The 20,504-nt window shown below is 37.7% G+C and overlaps 1 protein-coding gene and 1 pseudogene across 3 annotated transcripts in view; one reads left to right on the top strand and one right to left on the bottom strand.

Annotated features, from left to right (window-relative positions):
- Window positions 1–3,335: 3,335 nt before the first annotated feature.
- LOC309825681 (heterogeneous nuclear ribonucleoprotein A1-like) lies at window positions 3,336–4,453 on the bottom strand (annotated as a pseudogene). Its single transcript has one exon. The product of its transcript is annotated as a heterogeneous nuclear ribonucleoprotein A1-like (transcript).
- A 592-nt stretch (window positions 4,454–5,045) lies between these two features.
- Window positions 5,046–20,504, top strand: part of NAALAD2 (N-acetylated alpha-linked acidic dipeptidase 2) — a 48,742-nt gene continuing 33,283 nt past the window's right edge. The window contains exons 1-5 of one of the 2 annotated variants that reach the window (XM_082659310.1): window positions 5,046–5,167; window positions 5,851–5,962; window positions 16,653–16,839; window positions 17,949–18,050; window positions 18,750–18,875. In XM_082659310.1, coding sequence (XP_082515436.1) covers window positions 5,086–5,167; window positions 5,851–5,962; window positions 16,653–16,839; window positions 17,949–18,050; window positions 18,750–18,875 — 609 coding nt within the window. In that variant the 5' untranslated portion in view covers window positions 5,046–5,085. The remainder of the gene's footprint in view (window positions 5,168–5,850; window positions 5,963–16,652; window positions 16,840–17,948; window positions 18,051–18,749; window positions 18,876–20,504) is intronic. The other variant, XM_082659311.1, reaches the window with a different exon arrangement.

Raw genomic sequence — 20,504 nt, 5'->3', positions numbered from 1 at the left:
ACCTTGCTGTGACCCATTTGATAGAATTTGGACTTTGAAGTTACAAGATTGCCTCTTCTAGGATGTGAGAGGAGAAGGGAAAAAAGGATTATATAAGAACAATTTAACTTCATGAATGGAGAAGATAGTGAGATCCTGTCATGTTAGAGACTCTGAACACTGAGCAGATCAAATGTGTTAAATACTTTTACTGAGAGATTGATTTTCCAATACTAGAAGTTTCCTATACAGTTTTTAGCTTTGCAAGAAAGACTGAAAGGGGTTGGCATAAATCAAACAATGTTGCTTTGTTAAGTGTGCTTTGTAAGATGCAAATATCTTCTAAGATGCTAATAATTAGAAACTGTGATAGCAGCATTCTTTTATATGCTTAATTAAGAAGATGAAATAATGACTTTGTGTCTATATTTTTACAAAGGTGAAAGCTTGCTGAACCAGCTAACTGGACTATTTACAATGGATTGCCAAGATCAAGATTGCAGAGGCCACCTATTAAGGCAGCGACAACCTTCACATTTAAGGTAATACTGCTCCTTCTTAGAACTTCTTACATTTAATTACCTATTCAATATTTGCCTTCTCATTGTTGTAGGCTTCCTAAAGTCAAGGACCATATCTTCAGAATTTTTCACAATGTCTGGAATGCTATAGCCTCATTGAATGAACGAATAATCTAATTTTAATTTGGGAATATTGATCAAGTTGGGAACTGTGCTAATTAATACACTGATCTCTTCTATTAGTCAACATATAATTAGCTATAAAAATTGAGATAGGAGTAGGAAAAAACAAATTTCACAAATAACTTAGTCATTTTTTTTTTAACATGTATAGATGGGAGAGACCCAGAAGAATTGAGTAATTCCCCCAAATGGCCAAAACCCTCACCTTAAATACCATCTTTAGCGAAAGACAAAAGGGGGAAGTAGTTTGGGACTTCAAAGGGGAGGAAAGTATTCACATGGAGAGAGAAAGCAGATGTATAGTAAAAAAAAAAAGTTTGCTGAGCCAGGCAGAGACAATGGGACACAGAGAGGAATTTTAACAGATTTTTCCAGGTTCCTTCCAGTGTACCACACTTATTCATCCTATAGTTCTCTACTTGATATCTCCATTCCTGCAACAGGTCCTCTAACTACATTCTTTTAGGCAGTTAGGAGGAAGATCAAAGTTTATTCCTGAGTCTTTGGGGCCTTGATTGTTTTCATCTAGAAGTAGTACCCATGCCAAAGAGACATTTTGAGGTGGCAAATTTTGCTCTACTACAGTCCTGCCTTTGAAACTTCTTTTAAGAGATTTCACAGTCCGGAAGTTGGGTTGATAGATTGCTTTATCTCACTGAGCCAGTTTCTTAGTTCTGACAATAGGTCAGATCAGTTACTCATTTCAGGAGGCAGTGATGCAAGTGGGCTCACAAAGTTAGCCCTATAGGGTGTAAGCAATCAGGTATTTAATAAGATGCGTTTCTAAGGAGACAAAATAAAAACAAATGTTAATGGTTGGAGCAAATTTTAAACCCAGTGTCTGAGTCCTGAGAGTTGCCAGTGGAGAAGATTTCTAGATCTTAAGGTTGAAGCATCTTTTGTAGTTTGAAATGTCTCTGATGATGTCATCAGGTGTTCAGGTAAACTTTCTGAGTGGCTTACAAAGTGACAGGCACAGAGATTGTCTAAACATGGGCTATTGTGGTGATCTCTCTTAAGTTTATATCAAGTTGTTCAGCTTTAGTTCTAAATGATTCCAAGTCAAAAGGGGGAGAAAAATTGGAAACATTAGTTTGAACAGTTGTTGCCAAATATTTGAGGAGACTAGAAGAATTCAGAACCCAGTCCAGTTTTTAGGTGGAAGAACAAAACTTCAAAGATGATTGATAGGGCTTTCCTGGTGGCGCAGTGGTTTAGAGTCCGCCTGCCGATGCAGGGGACACGGGTTCGTGCCCCGGTCCGGGAAGATCCCACATGCCGCGGAGCGGCTGGGCCCGTGAGCCATGGCCGCTGAGCCTGCATGTCCGGAGCCTGTGCTCTGCAATGGGAGAGGCCACAACAGTGAGAGTCCCCAGTACCGCAAAAAAAAAAAAAAAAAAAAAAAAAGATGATTGATAGAACACAAATCTAATATTCATAACTGTGTATTAGAGTTTTTGCTGAAACGCAATTTTTTCTCTTTAAAATCACTCTCATTTCTACCAACGAAAGCCAAATTAAAACTAATTTGTTTGCAAAATAAGTTTAGTTTCATTAAAATTGGCCGATTATTTACTTAAGTCTAGCAAGAATAGCAATTGAGCACATAGGCTCTTTTTTTCGCCACACAGCACAGCATGCAGGATCTTATTTCCCCAACCAGGGATCAAACCTGTGCCTCCTGCAGTGGAAGCATGGAGTCTTAACCACTGGACCACCAGGGAAGTCCCAGACTGAATTTTTAATAGCTCTCAAGGCCAGCAAGCCAGGCCAAGTATTTGCCATCACACTTGCATGTAATACTTATAGATTTGGGAGAATTTCTCCCAAATATCCTGAGGTTCTTCCATCTGCCAGGAAGCGACCATTCTTACTCACCTGGTAAGGCTGCTAGGAACACTGTAAGTAAGCAAGGTACCCGGCTGGTTTTCTAAGGGGCTTTATAGCTTCATAAAATCAATCTTAGTTCCTTAAAGCTGTCTGGTCATATCTGATTCAATGCATATTCTCAAATATTGCCTTCCAGTCAAAGCCTTGTTAATGTAAACAGTGTTTCCAATTGTGCCCTGTTACAAGGAGAGCAGATTATTAGTGACTTTATGTAAATACAAAGATATTATACAAAAGTATGATTTACCAAATTGCCGTGTGTCATTACACAAGAGGAAAGGTTTCCTCATATCTGAAAATGAAAGATTAAAAAACCAGTAATATTTCAAACAAAAAGTCATAAAAATTATAATAATATTCATCAGTTCATTCAATCATTAATGTAATTCATTCTTGTTGATCTTGATCTGCTGTTAGCAGTTTTAGGAAGCCATCAGTTTTTCAATTAGAGTTCTGTAATTTGTTACCCAGTTCAGTAGTATGGTCTGACAGTTATCAGAAACCTATATTTCTTCTACAAAATTTCTGAAGGAAAAACCATCAAATACATTTATCAACAATTGCAGTGCAAGAAAAAGAAATTAGACCCTTCTGGCAACTTTTTAGGAGCAAAGAAAAGTGCCTTATCTAAGATTATCAGGGCCTCAGACAATGCAGTGAAGATTGGGGGTATAACTGTTACTGAAAAATGTTCGTGTGCCTGATACACAGTGAGGCCAAATAAACCAGAATTATAATTAGTCACAAATACAGCCCTCAAGTTTTTTTGCCCATACACATGAGTATTGTGTAAAACGTGTCTTCTTTGTAGCAGCTAGGCCCTGCCACCACTGTGCTTGGCTGGGCTCACAAATCTGTTGTAACCTGTAGCTTCCCTGTCACTTCTCTGGCTCTCCTCTCCTGCTAAGCTTTGTTTCCTGGCAGTAATTAAAACCTTCTGCCACTGCCACAGCTACTGCTGCTGCTGGAACCACCATAGCCACCTTGGTTTTGGGGTTTGGCAAAGTATTGGCCTCTACCACCATAGGGGCCAGAACTTCTGCCTCCAGTTTCCTCCTTTCATGGGTCCAAAATTTGAAGATTGATTGTTGTGACTGCCAAAATCATTGTAGCTTCCACCACATCCACAATTGCTTCCATCATTACCAAATCCATTATAGCCATCCCCACTGCCACCATATCCACCACCACCATGGCTGCCACCAAAGCCACCTCGACCACTGAAGTTTCCTCCATGACCAAAGCTGTCATTCCCACCAAAACCCCCTCCACGACCACCACCAAAGTTTCCAGAACCACTTCGACCTCTTTGGCTGGATGAGGCACTAGCCATCTGTTGCTTAGATAGGGCTTTCCTTACTTCACAGTTGTGGCCATTCACAGTGTCTGAATGACAATCTTGTCTACAGAGTCATGGTCATCAAAGGTTACGAAAGCAAAGCCTCTCTTTTTGCCACTGCCTCGATCAGTCATGATTTCAGTCACTTCAATTTTCCCATACTGTTCAAAATAATCTCTTAGGTGATGTTCTTCAGTGTCTTCTTTAATGCCACCAACAGAAATCTTTTTCACAGTTAAGTGGGCACCAGGTCTTTGAGAATCTTCTCTTGAGACGGCCCTCTTTGGTTCCACAACTCTTCCATCCACCTTGTGTGGCCTTGCATTCATGGCCGCATCCACCTCCTCCACAGTGGCATATGTGACAAACCCAAAGCCCCTGGAGCCTCGGTGTTTGGATCCCTCATTACCACACAATCTGTGAGCGCTCCCCGCTGCTCGCAATGGCTCCTCAGACTCTCATCGGTTGTTTCAAAGCTCAAACCTCCGCTGAAGAGCTTCCGCAGCTGTTCGGGCTCTTTGGGTGACTCTGACTTAGACATGACGGCAGTGGAGGTGGGGGGAGACGTCAACGATGCTTACTCGGCGGCGTCCACGAGCAGAAAGGAGTAATCTACCGAACGTATCTCCCGTCAGTTTTGAGGTTGTATGTGGTTAAGAAACTAATGTGTTATCACAGAGCAGCCAGAACCAGAAATGCTGCCCAAGTGTGACCAGTTATAAATTAGTCAGAATCTGGCAGCAGGGCAATAAACAGGGAAGAAAAAGCTGCAGTTAAATGCATCTGGCAGCTCCTGGAATGAGGCTGGTAAGTAGAGTTCTTCAGGGGACAAGCAGGGACGTTTTCAGTAGTCTCCCGGAACGCAGACTTTATCCAGGATCAACAGAGTGGGCGTTGCCTGCCAGCAAGCAGAATGTGTCCTCCTCCTGCAGGGCTTCCTCTCTCCGCTCGAGGCCCCCTGGAGATCGCAGGAGCCAGGAGTTTGGGGCCGGTTTCCATTCGCCTCTGGACCCACCAGGAGAGCAGAGGCAGGGCTTTGAGGAAGGTCAGCGGAGGCCACGGTCTGCCGCAACCTGGGCGTTCCCCGCGTTCCCGGGCGCGCTCTCCCTGTTCGCCCTCATTCCCGAGGCTCGCTCCGGTAGCCGGCACCTCCTGCTCAGTCCCGAGGAAGCCATGGCCAAGTCCAAGGGTCGTCTATACCTTTGGGTGTGCTTGGCTGCAGCGCTGGCATCTTTCCTGGGTGGATTTATGGTGGGTAAGTGTTCCGACCCCTTCCCCGGATCCCTCCAGCCTCCCCGGAGAAAAGCGGTAGAGCCTGGGGCTGAAGAGCTGGGCTGCGCGCTGGGCGCCGGGCCGGCTGAGCTCCTCGAATTTCAGCCCAACCGGAAACTGAGTGGAATGCATTTCGGCCTTCCTAATAAAGTGTGCCAGAAATTCAAATTCATTAAATGCTCGCTGAGTTCAGGGTACTGTTAAGGGCTGTTAAGACAATTTAGAGTTGCCACTATCCGCAGGGGTCAAAAAGATGATTTCATTTCCAAGACCATTAATGAGTCAAAACTTTCAACTGCCCTTCTGTCATCATTTATTACATAAATATTTGTCGAATGCTCCCTGTGTGTCAGGCACTGTGCTATGAACTTAACCCCTATGGGAGAACAAGAAAGATAAAGACCCGTGCCTTGATGCATAACTCATGGGAAAATGAAAAGAATAGCCCTCACCTAAAACTCGTTTAACCAACTCAAAGTTACACATCAGAATTTGAAGGTTTTCTGCATTTGGTATGAATTTTTTTGTAAAGCTCACCATGATCTGTTTCTTAGGTAAGGGCTTTTTTTTTTTCCCCTTCTTCCCCTTTGGCTTCTAGTTCTTATAAAAGTCAAAAGCAATTTCTTGTGTATGTAGTATGCTTATGTGTGTGTATTCTCCTCCCAGGCTGGCTTAGTAAGCCTCTCAAAGAAACAGCCACTTCAGGGGACACTCACCAAAATCTAAGGTGGAAACTGGTGTCTGAGATGAAAGCTGAAAATATTAAATCATTTCTTCGGTAAGTTTGTTTCATATACTTGATCTTAAAAATAGTGTTTAAAATATTGCAGAGTGAGAACTGTATGAAAACTGATTTTACTCATGTGGGTAACCTTTGTGTGAAATTATATGGTATCACATTAATGTGATACCACATCATGGTAGTTTAAATGTTCCTTTATTCCACTCTTGGAGTCAAATCTACTTGAATGTTGAAGGAGCCTTTCTTCCCCAACTTCATCTGCAGAAAAAGTATCTGGTTACTTTATTAAGAGATGTTTCAGCTTCATGTACTTTGGACTGCAGCTCAATGTTATTTTGTTCTCCGTGCCTGGGTTTAATCAGGAATTTTATTTAAATGTCATATTCTGCCAGGAAGAGGAAGATGGTTGTAAACTCTGATTTAGAGGAAAGGAGATTAAAGTTTCAGATTCTGTCCACTACAAATTAAACCTTTATCCCGTGTTGCAAATTTAAGTAACACAAATAGGACAAAGTGAAAGCAAAAGGATCAGTGCAAACCCACCAGTCTCTTGGCAAGAGGAGGAGTGACATTCATCCAGGGGAGTGATTATGAATTCCTTGAAGGCAGTTATGACATTTATTTCTATATTCCGACTCTTTCAAAGGAGTATAATTAAAAAAAGTTTATTGAATCATAATTTACGTAAAATAAACTGCATCCATCTAACGCCTACGATTTGAGAGTATTGACAGGTGCACAATATACTCAGCAAACGACCTCCTCAATTAAGATACAGAAAATTTACATGCCTTTGCAGTTTATTCCTCCCTTCAACTCCCTTCCTTTGGTCTCCTTTATATTTTCTAGAACTTTATATAAATAGAATCATACAGTATGTGCTGTTTTGTGTCTTTCACTCAGCATAATGAATGATTTTGGAATTCATCCAGGTTGTTGCATGTATCTGTAGTTTATTGCTTTTTATTGCTGAGTAGTATTCTATTGAATGGAGAGACTCCAACATGTAGTTGATGGATCTAGGGTTGTTTTTAGTTTTTCATTATTGTGAACAAAGTTGCTATGAGCATATGTTTACATATGATTTCATTTCTTTTTGAATGGCTGTGTTGGATGATAAGCACGTGTTTAACTTTTTGAGAAAATGGCAAACAGGTTTCAAAAGTGGTTGTACCATTTTACATTCCTAACTAGTATTGTCAGTTGTTTTCATTTTAACCATTTTAGTGGGTGTGTACTAGTATCTCATTGTGGTTTTAATTTGCATTTTCTTTTTTTTTTTAACATCGTTATTAGAGTATAATTGCTTTACAATGGTGTGTTAGTTTCTGCTGTATACCAAAGTGAATCAGCTATACATATACATATATCCCCATATCTCCTCCCTCTTGCGTCTCCCTCCCAACATCCCTATCCCACCCCTCTTCTCATGCACTTATCGGACATTTGTATATCTTGTTTTATAGGGTCTCTGTTCACTTTTTTAAAATTTTAAATTGTTTTGATTTATTATTGAGTATAGGAGTTCTTTCTTTATACATTCTTTTGTCACACATTTTTGTGAATATTTTCTTCTGTTCTATGGTTGGCTTTTTTTGTTTTCCTAGTGGAGTTTTTGAAGGGCAGAGATATTTAATTTCGATAAACTCCAGTTGAACAATTTTTGTCTTATGTTTCATACTCTGTGTCCTATCTAGGCCTATGAGAAGTTGTGAAGATTTTCTTACATTATTTTTTTTTAGAAGTTTTGTAATTTTAGCTTGCACATTTAGTTCAATGATCCACTTCAAGTTAATTTTTGTGTGTGGTATGATGTAAGAGTTGATGATTTTTTAAATACAATTATTTAATTATTCCTGCAAGATTTGTTTAAAAACTTTTCTTTCCCTGTTGAATTGCCTTGGTACTTGGTCCAAAATCACTTGACCATAAATCCATGGCCTGTTTTTTTGATTTTATATTTTCTTCTATTGATCTATTAATCTATATATCTCAGTACCACACTATCTGGTTTAGTCTAGCTTAATAGTAAGTCTGAAAATCAGGTAGAGTTAATCCTACAAATTTTTCTTTTTAAAAATTGCTCTGACTGTTTTAAGTCATTTGCATATCCAAATAAATTTTAGAATCAACTTCTCAATTCCTACCAAAAAAAAAAGCCTGCTGGAACTTTGATTAAAATTGCATTGAATCTGTAGATAAATTTGGAAGAGTCTTTCAGTCTCTTCATTCATCATAGGGATGTACTACAGTTTAACTTTTCACCCACTGAGGGACATTTGTTTTGCTTCCACTTGTTAGCTTTTATGAATAAAGCTGCCATTAACATTCATGTACAGCTTTTATGTAATCATAGGTTTTCATTTTTCTGGGATAAGTACCCCCGAGTGAAAATTGCTTGTTTGTAGGAAAAGTACACTTTTAGTTGTTGAAGAATCTGCCAAACTATAGTATGGCTATATCATTTTATATTTTTCATTGGAATTATTACTCTTTTTAATTTTACCCATTCTGACAGGTGCATAGAGGTACCTTATTATGGTTTTAATTTGCATTCCCTAGTACCTAATGATATTGAACATCTTTTCCTGTGCTTATTCACCATCTGTATACCATCTGCAGTGAAATGTCTGTTCATGCCTTTGACCTATTCACTATTTGGATACTTTTTTTTTTTCTACTGAGCTTTGAGGTTTCTTTATATTTTCCATATACAAGTCTTTTGTTGGCTTTGTGGTGTACAGATATTTTTCCTAGTCTGTTATTTGTCTTTTCACACCTTAACTGGGTTGTTTGCACATCAGAAGTGTTTAATTTTAATAAGGTCTAATTTATCAATTTTTCATTCTATAGATCACGCTCTTGGGTTCATGTCTAAGAACTTTTTGTCTAGCCCTAGATCCCTTTTCTCCTCTTTTTACCCCCAAATTTTATAGTTTACATTTTACAATATATTTTGTGATTCATTTTAGAGTTAATTTTTGCATAAGGTGTAACGCTTGGTTGAGGGTCATTCTTTTTTTACCTGTAGATGTCCAGTCGCTCTAGCCCCATTTGTTGAAAGGCTATCCATTGCTTTTGCTCCTTTGTCAGTAATCATTTGGGCATATCTGTGTGAGTCTCTTTGAGTTCTCTGATGCTCTGCTGATCTGTGTGTCTACTCCCTGCCAGTACCATGTTGTCTTGATTACTGAAGTTATGTAGTAAGCCTTAACAATGCATAGGATGATTCATCCCACTTTATTTTTCTATATCATTTGCTATTCATATAAAATATAGAATAAATATATCTATATCTAGAAAAATCCTTGATGAGATTTTGATAAGAATTGCTTTAATCTTACAGAGCAATTTAGGGGCACTTCGCAGTTTTACTATGTCTCGACTTTCCATCCATGATTATGGTAAGTCTCTACAATTATTTAGGTCTTCCTTTAACAACATTTTGCAATTTTCAGGATGCAGATCTTGTATATGTATTGTTACCTTTATATTGAAGTATTTCATTTTCTTTGCAGCAGATGTAAAATCATATTGTGTTTAATTTCAGTTTTCACATTTTTGTTGCTAGTATATAGAAATACTGTTGATTTTGCATTCTGTGGCTTGTCTAAACTCATGTGTTAGTTCTAGGGGTTTTTGTAGATTCATTAGGATTTACTTTCTATGTAGAAAATCAGGCCATCTTCAAACAGGGACCATTTTATTTCTCTGTTTTCAAACTGTATGCCATATATATATATATATATATATATATATATATAGTCCTTATTGTGCTGATTGTAGTTCCAGTACTGCATTGAATAAAAGTGATGAGAGCAAACATTCTTTCCCTATGTCTGATCTTAGTGGGAAAGCATTCAGAGTTTCCCCATTAAGTGTGATGTTATATGTAGATTTTTTGTAGATATTCTTTACTGATTAAGGAAATGTCCCTCTATTCCAAGATTGCTAAGAGGTTTGTTGTTTTTTTTAAAATCATGAATGGATATTAAATATTGTGTCAACTGGAAAAGAGAAAAAAGCACAACATGAGAGAGCTGTGAGTTCACTGTTATTTGGGGACTTACAGAAGACTATACCCAGGAGACATTCTCTCAGATAGCTCTGCAGAACTTCTCCCAAGAGGTGGAGGTGGGGATGGGTGGAGGTCCAGGTCCATATATATATGATTTTAGTGAAGGGGGTGCATGCAGTCAAGCGCACATCTTGGTACGCGGTTGCTACTAGTAACAAGAAGGTTGCTGCTAGTCACAAGGAGCAGATACCTCCGTTAATAATTTTAGTGCTTTTCTATGTATGAGAAGATACAAGAAATTGGGTAAATAAAATTTTCTCCTGAAAATATCTAACTATCTGAAGGCCTGTTCTGCCAGTTTTTCCCAGAGCATAGGGTATCTCATTCCTTATCTCCACCCTGAATTCCTTTCAGAGTGTGTTGGAGATCAGCAAATGCAGTGGCTGAGCTAATCCTTGTAGAGTCAGATGCCCAGTGACACACTTTAGTTGGAAGTTGTAAAATGGTTTTGCTCCCCAAATCTTGGCTCCCTGTACATCGATGCTGAGATGAGATACAGAGGCAGAGTTTTGGAGGAAAAAGAAAGGGTGGCTTTATTATTTGCCAGGCCAAGAGGGGAACACAGCAGTCTAGCACCTCAGGAACTGTGTCCCTCTCCCTGGGGAATAGGGAGAGGTCTTATAGTCAGGGCTCCTGGTCAGTGGTATGTGATAAGGATCAAGGCAGTAACAGTCCTGCATTCTTCTTTCTTCTGCAGAGTTTCAAAAGGGTGGGGTTGCTGACAAGATTAGGGTGTGTGCAGGGCCTCAGGTGGTTTCCTGGCTGCTCCTCCTTTGATTTGCAACTGTTGGAAGGTCGTGGAGGCTGGAGTCTTGCCTACAAGAAATGGTGGACAAAAAGGCCTCCGTGCCTGGAAGCCCGTAGGGCCCCGCTCAGTTTCAGTTTTTCTGCAACAATTTATATGATCATATAGCTTTTCTTGTTTTCTGCTTTAGCGGATTACTATGGTGATTCCTTTATTTCTTCACTGACTTTTTGGGGGGATCAAATTCTGTCAAGAATAGTGTTACAGTCTCCTCCAGGAATGTGAAATTGTCTATTTCCCCCATTAATTCTGTTAATTTTTGCATTATGTATTATGAAACTCATTTATTAGGCATATACCCATTAATATTATGTCTTCAAGACAGAACTAACCTTTTATCTTTGTGAAATGTTCTATATCTTTGGTAATAATCTCTATATTTAAGCATATTTTATTTGGTGTAAATTAAGCCACATTTGCATGATATTGTATTCTTCCATCCAGTTACTTTTAAAATGTACCTTCTATAGAGAGCATGTGATCGCCACTTGCTATTTTATTAATTTTGGAATCTGTGCCTTTTAATTTGAACATTTAGTCTGGTAACATATAATGTAACTTGATATGGTTAAACTTAGGCCAACCCCTTTACTGTTCTCTGTTTGCTCCCTTTATTTCTGTTCCTTTACTTCTCATTTTCTGCTTTTTTTTTTTTTTTTTTTTGGTAGTGGGGAGAGTATGTGAAATTTTATTTCATTTCAATTTATCTTTTGGCTATACCTCTTTGCACTGATTCTTTTTTCTTTTCTAGTAGTTACTCTAGAGATTACATTATACTTGTCTAACATTTCACTATATTTTTAAAGTTACTACTGTACAATTTAACATGAAATGCAGAAAACTCACATTTCTATATGTCCATTTACCATCTTTCTATCATCCTTTATATGATAGTTGTTGAAATTATCATATACACATACAATGTAAACCTAAAAATCAATGTTATAATTTTTTTCTTTGAACAGTTATACCTATTGAAAGGCAATTAAGAGTTAAATATCTGAGAAATGTGAAATATTATTTTTTATTGTTTCCAGTATCTTTATTTGTTTCTGAAAATTTAGATTATCCTGTAGTATATCTATTTAGTCTGAGTAACTTTCTTAAGCATTTCCTGTAATTTCGGGTCTGGTGTTGACAAATTCTCTTAGTTTTCGTTTGTCTATAAAACATTTATTTCATCTTAATTCTTGAAGAAAATTTTTCTTGGATATAGAATTCTGAGATCACCTTGTTTTTTCTCCTTTCAGAGCTTTAAATATTTTTTTTTTACTGTCATCTGGCTGGTAGTGGCATCTGGTGAGCAGGCCACAGTTATTTAAGTTATATAACATATATCATTTTTGTCTTTAATTTTCAGCAGTTTAGTATGTGCCTAGGCATAGTTTTCTTCAAATGTATTCTATTTAAGTCTCTCTGAGCTTTTTTTTTTTTTTTTTTTTTTTTTTTTTTTTTTTTGCGGTACACGGGCCCCTCACTGTTGTGGCCTCTCTCGTTGCGGAGCACAGGCTCCGGACGCGCAGGCTCAGTGGCCATGGCTCGTGGGTCCAGCCACTCCGCGGCATGTGGGATCTTCCTGGACTGGGGCACGAACCCGTGTCCCCTGCATCTGCAGGTGGACTCTCAATCACTGTGCCACCACGGAAGCCCCTCTCTGAGCTTTTATTCTTTTATTTTTGGCCACACCACATGGCATGCAGGATCTTAGTTCCCCAACCAGGGATTGAACCCATGCCCCCTGCAGTGGAGGCATGGAGTCTTAACCACTGGACCACAAGGGAAATCCTCTCTGAGCTTTTTGACTTTGTAAACTTTTGTCTTTCACTACTTTAGGAACGCTACTTTTTGTTCTTTCTTTCTTTTTTTTTTGAAATATTTATTTATTTTTTTGTTTCTTTGTTTATTTATTTGGCTGCTCCGTGTCTCAGTTGTGGCATGCAGGATCTTTTAGTTGCAGCATGCGGACTTCCTAGTTGTGCACACGAACTCCCAGTTGCTGCCTGCATGTGAGATCTAGTTCCCCAACCAGGGATCGAACCTGGGCCCCCCACACTGGGAGTGTGGAGTCCTACCCACTGGACCACCAGGGAAGTCCCCTGTTCATTATTTCTTGAAAATTTTCTGCAGCATTCTTTCTCTTCTCTCCTTTTGAGACTCCAATTAAACCCTAGAATCAAATGAACAAGGTGAAGTTCATATGGTGTAGTGTATTTCCTCCCCATCTGTCCTGTGATTTGATGTGATCACAAAGTTCGATCTTACTTTTGACGGATGAACTATAGCAAGCTGAAGTAGAGGAATGAAAACAGCTATACTCCTTCTTAGAAATTTGAGCTGATTTATGACTGAGGCACACAGGTATCAGGAAAGCTTAATCAAAATGTCTGCTCTGAGGTGCTTGTTTGGAGATATAGGAAAAGAATCTATAGGCGGTAGGGTGGATGTCATTTGAAGAAAGACTCATTCTATATTTCTCATGCAATACATGAAAATAGCCAATTGTCTCATCAAGTAAGACAGAATGCTTATATTTAAAAATGTGGGGAATTCCCTGGTGGTCCAGTGGTTAGGACTCAGTGCTTTCACTGCCGTGGCCCGGGTTCAATCCCTGGTCAGGGAACTAAGAGCCTGCAAGCTGCTCAGAGTGGCCAAAAAAATAAATTAAATAAAACAAAATAAAAATGTGTAAAAGACCAGGTAAAATGTAAACACTGTTGAACTGCAGCATATCATAAAGTGTCCAGAAGAAATTACCTAGAAAATTATCAATACATGAGGTGCCAGAAGCAAACCTTGGTGATGCTCTTGACCAAACATTAAAATTTATGTCTTTATTTTCTCTCTCCTTTGCTTTAATGTATAATATAGCATAAGGTGATAAGTTATGTATGAATAGTTTGCATGATGTCATCTTGTTAGAGTTGGCTTTTCTTTTCTTTACATCCAACTGAAGACAGAAGTTGCTTACCAAGAATGATGACAAGAATCGAGGTAGAGTGAAATGCGTTGAATTAGGAGCCCAAGACTTTAGTGAGTGAAGAAGGAGTGATCCACATTTTTGACAGCACCTAGAAGGCATAGTAGGTGGTGACTTTTGGTATGAGTTTTAAAAGAGTTGTTATTTTTGAGAGAAGATAAAGGAAAAATATTTGAAAGAGCCCATGGAGAGTAAGCAGGACTCCTCCTCAATGATCATCTGGGCCTGAGGTATGTGGAAGCATGAGCAGGGTCCCCCGAAGAAACCAGTTAAGGCAAAGAAGTCAAGTAAACATTCAGGAACGGGCAGAGGAAATAGAATTCATTGATTATAGAATAGAGATTTATGACCAGTGAAAGAGTCTCCCAGGGAAAGGAAGGTTTCAAGATTGGTTTAAAGGGATTAATGTAGTGGGAAAAAGTTGATTTTCTCCCCAGCCACTTCCTTTTTGACAGAGCCTCAACTGCTCATGTTCGCACTCCTTAAGGGGGACCTGTGTTCAGTGAGGGTTACCTTCCATCCAGCCCAAGAATCTGGTCTATAATCCAATCATTATAACTTCCTTCTGACAAGGGTTAGTTGGAGAAGGGGTATATGACCCTATTATCCCTGATGAAATGGGAGAAAAATTTAGCTAAGATCCTCTACGAAAATTTTCCTTTGTTGAAAGAAACACAAAAGAGGAAATAGCTTTTCTTGTTTGTACTTGCTTCTCCTGAATGTTGCAGCATGAATATATGATGCCTGGAGCTGCAGTGTCCCACTTGGGACCATAAAGAGAAATTCAGTAAAGTTATTCCCTGTTGCTTTTTGTTTTTTGCACTTCTGTCTTTCATTTCAGTGGGTTGCCTAAAAGATGGGAGGCAAAACTTCATGGTTAATCCTCCATCTTAAATGAAGGAAATATACTTATTTTTTTGCTAATTGTAAGAATATTATTTGCTCACTACAGAAAATAAAACAATAATGAATTATATGAAGTAGAATTTTATTTTTAAAATAAATTCATTTATTTATTTGTTTTTATTTTTGGCTGTGTTGGGTCTTCGTTGCTGAGCGTGGGCTTTCTCTAGTTGTGGCGAGCGGGGGCTACTCTCTTCGTTGCGGTGTGCGGTCTTCTCATTGTTGTGGCTTCTCTTGTTGCGGAGCACGGGCTCTAGGCCCGCGGGCTTCAGTAGTTGTGGCATGTGGGCTCAGTAGTTGTGGCACATGGGCTCAGTAGTTGTGGCTTGTGGGCTGTAGAGCACCGGATCAGTAGTTTTGGCACACGGGCTTAGTTGCTCCGTGGCATGTGGGATCTTCCTGGGCCAGGGATCAAACCCATGTCCCCTGCATTGGCAGGTGGATTCTTAACCACTGCACCACCAGGGAAGCCCTGAAGTAGAATTTTAAATATCCCTAGCCTCAGTGGTTTTACTATGCATGTAAAATAACTTCTGTCTACAAACACATTAATATTTTTTTACAAGTATTGTACAATATTAAATATCAGTAACTTGCAGCTTTGACTTAATGATATAGAAGTGGAAAGCTTCACAGAGGAGAATATGCTTGAAGAGTCCTAATGGATGATTAATAGCTTACAGGTGGGGAAGGTGAATGACTAGCAGTGGTGATACAGGGAGATTCATGTAAATAGGATGATATTTATGTCTGAGAGAAGATCTTGTGCAAAGGCTAACAATGGTGGTCATTTTAGGAGACCAATTAACATATTAAATGATATAGAGTGAAGAAGTGATAAAGGTGAGTGGTGGGAAATGAAGCTGGAAAGGTGAAACAGTGGATTATTTGAAAAAGGGCGCAAATGCCATGCCTAGTGTGAACTTTATAATGTAGAAGATAGAAGGGTTTTAAAAGCAGTTGATCAAAATGATCAGATGAATGATTTAAAAATAACACAATTTCTCAAGGTCAGACAACTGCAACTTTCAGATGCCAGCCCTGGTATTTAATACTTAGGAAATTATGGACAAGGTATTTAACTACTCTCTGTTTCCTTATTTGCAAAACGGGGACAATGGCAGAAGGGTGGTGAGGATTGAATGAGAAAGCCCAGGTGAAATACCTGTTCCAGTTCCTGGCATATAGTAAGTTTTCAATAAGTACTGGTTTTTCTTTACTGTCTGTCTTTTTTGGTTGTACTATGGTTGATTAAAAAAACAATCTACGAAAGTATCATTACCCTACTTATGGAGGGAGAGGGTTTGGGAAACTTTTAAAATATTATTTACCTCAAGCCAAGTGAATTTCATTCAGAACTATGTCTGTGAAGTCATTTAACTGTTCCAAATCATTTAGACTCAGAACCTAGAGAACATTGCTCAAATTCAGTTCAACAAACCTGTATTGTGTAATTCCTGGGTAACAGGCCAGTGTTGAGCATTAGGGAATATACAAATAAAAATGCATGGACTCTAGCTTCAATGAGATAAATAGACAACTGCGTACAATAGCATGAAAACAGCAGTAGAAGTGTATGTTAACAAGACTGCCCAACTGGTCTCTGGCAAACATTATGATCTGTTTTTCAGAATGTCCTCATTTCCTGTTAAGCAGCAAGAAGTTAGCACCACTGATGTAGACGCATGCCATCCTTCCAGCATGTTTTCTCATACCTGAACCTCTGCTGATTGAATGTGTTCACCATGGGATGTGTTCTTTTCTGTGGGAACATAGTGTGAAAACTGCAGTTACACACAAATATTTAAAAACTGGCATATCTAGAAAGCTCTAGCTGGGTTTTTTATATCCCTGTTATAGAAATGATAACTTAATGCCTAAAATATGAGTTATGCATCTAGAATAGTTCTTAGGTACATTTTCTGAATATAGTCTTTAACTCCTCCTTTTATTTTCATTTTAGTTCTTTTACAGAGCTACCTCATCTGGCAGGAACAGAACAAAATTTGCTGCTGGCCAAGAAAATCCAAACCCAGTGGAAGAAATCTGGACTTGATTCAGCCAAGTTGGTTCATTATGATGTTCTCCTGTCTTACCCTAATGAGACAAATGCCAACTACATATCAATCACGGATGAACATGGAAATGAGGTGATTGTTTTACAATATTGTGTGACTTTCAGGTGTATAGCAAAGTGATTTAGTTTTTTTTTAATATATATATATATTTAGATTATTTTCCATTATAGGTTATTATAAGATATTGAATATTGTTCCCTGTGTTATACAGTAAATCTTTGTTGCTTATCTACTTTATATATAGTAGTGTGTATCTGTTAATCCCATACTCCTATTTTATCCCTCCCCCTCTTCCCTCTTTGGTAATCATAAGTTTATTTTCTATGTCTGTGAGTCTTTCTCTTTTGTATATAGATTCACTTATATTATTTTTTAGATTCCACATATAGGTGATATCATATATTTGTCTTCCTCTTTCTGACTTACTTCACTTAGCATGATATTCTCTGGGTCTACCCATGTTGCTGCAATTGGCAATTTCATTCTTTTTTTATGGCTGAGTAATATTCCATTGTATATATAAACCACATCTTATTAAAACAACCATCTGTTGATGGGCACTTGGGTTGTTTCCATGTCTTGGCTATTGTAAATAGTGAACATTTGGGTGTATGTACCTTTTTGAATTAGATTTTTTGTCTTTTTTGGATATATGCCCAGGAGTAGGATTGCTGAATCATATGGTAGCTTTATTTTTAGTTTTTTAAGGAACCTCCATACTGTTCTCCATAGTGGCTGTACCAACTTACATTCCCACTAACAGTGTAGGGGGGTTCCCTTTTCTCCACACCTTTTCCAGCATTTGTTTTTTTAAAATTTCTTTGAAGTATAGTTGATTTACAATGCTATGCCAATCTCTGCTTTACAGCAAAGTGACTCAGTTATACACATAAAGACATTCTTTTTTTTATATTCCTTTCCATTATGGTTTTTTCAAGCATATGTTTTTTGTAGACTTCTTGATGATAGCCATTCTTACCACTGTGAGGTGATACCTCATCGTGGTTTCCATTTACATTTCTCTGATGGTTAGCAATGTTGAGCATCTTTTCCTGTGTCTGTTTGACATCTGTATGTCTTCTTTGGAGAAGTGTCTATTTAGGTCTTTTGCCCACAAAATGCATTATTCCTTAATAGCAATCTGAAATAATTCTAACTTCATGTGTTTCAATTCTTGCTAGATTTTCAATACATCATACCATGAGCCACCACCAGATGGATATGAGGATGTTAAAAATATTGTACCACCCTATAATGCCTTTTCACCGCAGGGCACACCAGAGGTAAAATAAAAGACATTTTTTATTCAACTGTTTAAATCTTTTTTAAAGAAACCTATGTAGAGGACTAAAACCAAGATTAGGTGGATCATACACGCTAATTCATACTTTGAGGTTTGATGCTATATACAGCCTTCCTAAAAATAATTTTTAAAAAAGAAAAAGAAAAAACTAAAGAAAATAAATACATGAAAATTGGACCCTGATAAGCAGATGCCGCTCTTTGAAATAATTAAGAAACTGCTGAACATGTCTTTAATTCAGTAATGACAGTAGATGGTTTTCAAGCTTTTTTCCTTTGTTCATAGTCTGACTTTGTTATAGATTTATAGATCTGAATTTATAAATCATACCACAGAAATTCTTAAATTAATACCGTGGTTGGAAATCAAACATAGTTAGGATTTTAAAAATTACTTTTATTTATCCTATTTCCCATGGCTCAGGATATGCTAATAATTTCCTCAAGACAGAGCACACTGTCTAAAATGTTTTACATATTGTCTTTTTTTTTTTTAAACTTTCAGGATACTGAAATATTTTTAAAGACTTCTACAGAATTAGCATGGATCTGTTTATTAAGCCCAAGGCAGGAAAGATAACTTTTGATGATGCAGTATTGCGGAGCAAACTTATTCTTTGGTTTTCTTTTTAATTATAGCAGTATTATGTATTTTTTGTTTTATTTTTGTTTTCCTACAGGGGGAGCTTGTATATGTGAACTACGCTCGTACTGAAGACTTTTTCAAACTAGAAAGAGAGATGAATATCAACTGCACTGGAAAAATTGTTATTGCAAGATATGGGAAAATCTTCAGAGGAAATAAAGTATTGTGTTATTTGCTTTTCTAGAGGGAAAAAGACAGGATATAACCTGTGAATATAAATGATCAGCTTGCATTATGGTTTCCAAAATTGCTATATATATATACACACACACACATATATATATATATGTAAATTTGCTATTTTCGTGGTTGCACAGAAAATCCTGGTTTATTTTTGAGGTTTTTTTGTTTGTTTTTTTGCTACCTCACATATCTAGAAAGGGAAATTATTCTTAATAGTTTTATTACCAAAGCAATGTTATTTTTTATTTAATTGAAGAAATTCTGTATAACCTAAAAAATGAAAATCTCCCATGTATTACTCAATTTCATTGCCCAGACATAATCAATCTTAACAGGTCTTTCCAGGCCTATGAAATATGAATATATTATATGAATATAAGTATTCTCCATATACTCATATTGTATAAATTTTTTTTTACAAAGAGGGCATTAGATACTATATATTGTATAACTTTATTTTTTCTCTCAATAATAACTCAAGGGTATTCTTCCATGTCAACACATTGAGAGTTGTATAATAAAGTGGTTAAGAGTAAGCTAGATCCATACAACCTGGGTTCTGATCTGGTCTGGGCCCCCTATTCTCTAGATCTTTTCCTGTGAGCAAGTTAGTTAACCTCTCTGTGCCAGTGTTTCCTCATATATGAAATAGGAATGCTAATAATAACACTAATCTCTTAGAATCCACAGTAGGATTAATCGACTTTAGGTTTGACAGCGCTTAGGATGGTTACCGGTACTTAGTAATTTCTCGGTAACTGCTTATCAAGTAAATACCTCATTACTTTAGATGGCTATGTAGTATTTCACAGAATTGATAAGCAGTTTATTTAACCATTGCTCTGTTGACAGATCCTTGGCTTGTCTTAAATTTGTTACTATTAAAATAATTATATTGTTGGCATCTTTGTCCATATGTACTTGAACATTCGTGTGAAGATTTTTGTAATATAGATTCATTCCTAGAAGTTGAATGACTAAATCATAATGCACAGTTGACTCTTGAACAACACAGATTTGAACTGCATGGGTCCACATATACGTGGATATTTTTCAATAATAAGTAGTACAATACTACATGGTTGGATGTTAGTTAAACCCGCGGATGCAGAGGAATGGCGGATACAGAGGGCCAACTATAAGTTATTCTTGGATTAACCCTGCATTGTTCAAGGGTCAATTGTATATTATTTCAAAAGTTTGATGGGCATCATTGAGTTGTGCCAGATTTTATTCTTTCTAATATTATAAAAGAGTGCTTTCTGAATACTGGAAAGTGTTTAAGTTGACTGATAGTTATCTATCATTCGCTATAATACTTCTGGTAATAAAGAATTCAGTATCTTACAGGAGAGATTTTCCTATTTGTGGTCAGTTTGAATTGTTAGAAAAAATGTTTACAAAACACTATGGGCAATGTTTCACACACTATGTTCTGTGTAGAATTTTATGTTTTATGTTATGTTATTTATTTTTTGACCACACGGCGTGTCGTGTGGTATCTTAGCTCCCCAACCAGGGATTGACCCCGGGCCCTCTGCGGTGAGACTGCAGAGTGTTAACAGTGGACCGCCAGGGACTTCACCTGTGTAGAATTTTAAATTAG

The sequence above is a fragment of the Grampus griseus genome, assembly GCF_964374135.1.
Source record: "Grampus griseus genome assembly, chromosome: 8".
Taxonomy (NCBI): domain Eukaryota; kingdom Metazoa; phylum Chordata; class Mammalia; order Artiodactyla; family Delphinidae; genus Grampus; species Grampus griseus.
Note: the sequence above shows the minus strand (reverse complement) of the source record. Positions and strands in the feature narration are given on the sequence as shown.